Source organism: Opisthorchis viverrini (assembly GCF_000715545.1).
Source record: "Opisthorchis viverrini unplaced genomic scaffold opera_v5_294, whole genome shotgun sequence".
Classification (NCBI taxonomy): Eukaryota; Metazoa; Platyhelminthes; class Trematoda; order Opisthorchiida; family Opisthorchiidae; genus Opisthorchis; species Opisthorchis viverrini.
Genome location: NW_008751947.1, coordinates 104,431 through 104,912, shown reverse-complemented (window position 1 = coordinate 104,912; position 482 = coordinate 104,431). Strand labels below are relative to the sequence as shown.

The 482-nt window shown below is 42.3% G+C and overlaps 1 protein-coding gene across 1 annotated transcript in view; it reads left to right on the top strand.

The window, feature by feature from the left end:
* Window positions 1-235: 235 nt before the first annotated feature.
* Window positions 236-482, top strand: part of T265_14900 (hypothetical protein) — a gene marked incomplete at both ends in the record, with an annotated part of 5,429 nt that continues 5,182 nt past the window's right edge. The window contains one exon of the mRNA XM_009175744.1: window positions 236-441. Coding sequence (XP_009174008.1) covers window positions 236-441 — 206 coding nt within the window. The remainder of the gene's footprint in view (window positions 442-482) is intronic.

Below are 482 nucleotides of genomic sequence, written 5' to 3'. Positions count from 1 at the left end.
ATAGTCTGTAACCGGTCAGTTGGCATTTCCTAATAAATAACTCCGCGGCGAAGGCCTTCTTCCTTTCACTAATATCAAGGTTACTATCGAATCAGGACGGAACGGATAGTTAACTTTCCTTGATGTCAATGTTTAAAGGAAGACTGACGGGACCATAGAACGCAAGGTCCACAGAATGCAAACGTGGAAAGATCAGTAAACTCACTTTGTTATCTTCGTTCCGTTGTAACAAAAGCGTAACATAATTAGATGCCTGACGGAGAGAGTAATTAAGATATGCTCCCCCGACTGCTTAGAAGAGGAACTAAAGTTCTTGGGACGCACATTTCCGCAGAACGGATATCCTGAAATGTTCGTACTTAAGACTATGGAAGGCTATGGAAGCCCAAACACAATGTTCTGTTGGGAAAAAGCCTATCTACAGAATGTTTCCATTCAAAGGTGACTGGGTTGCGGAACTAACTACCAGAAGGTTTAGAAAC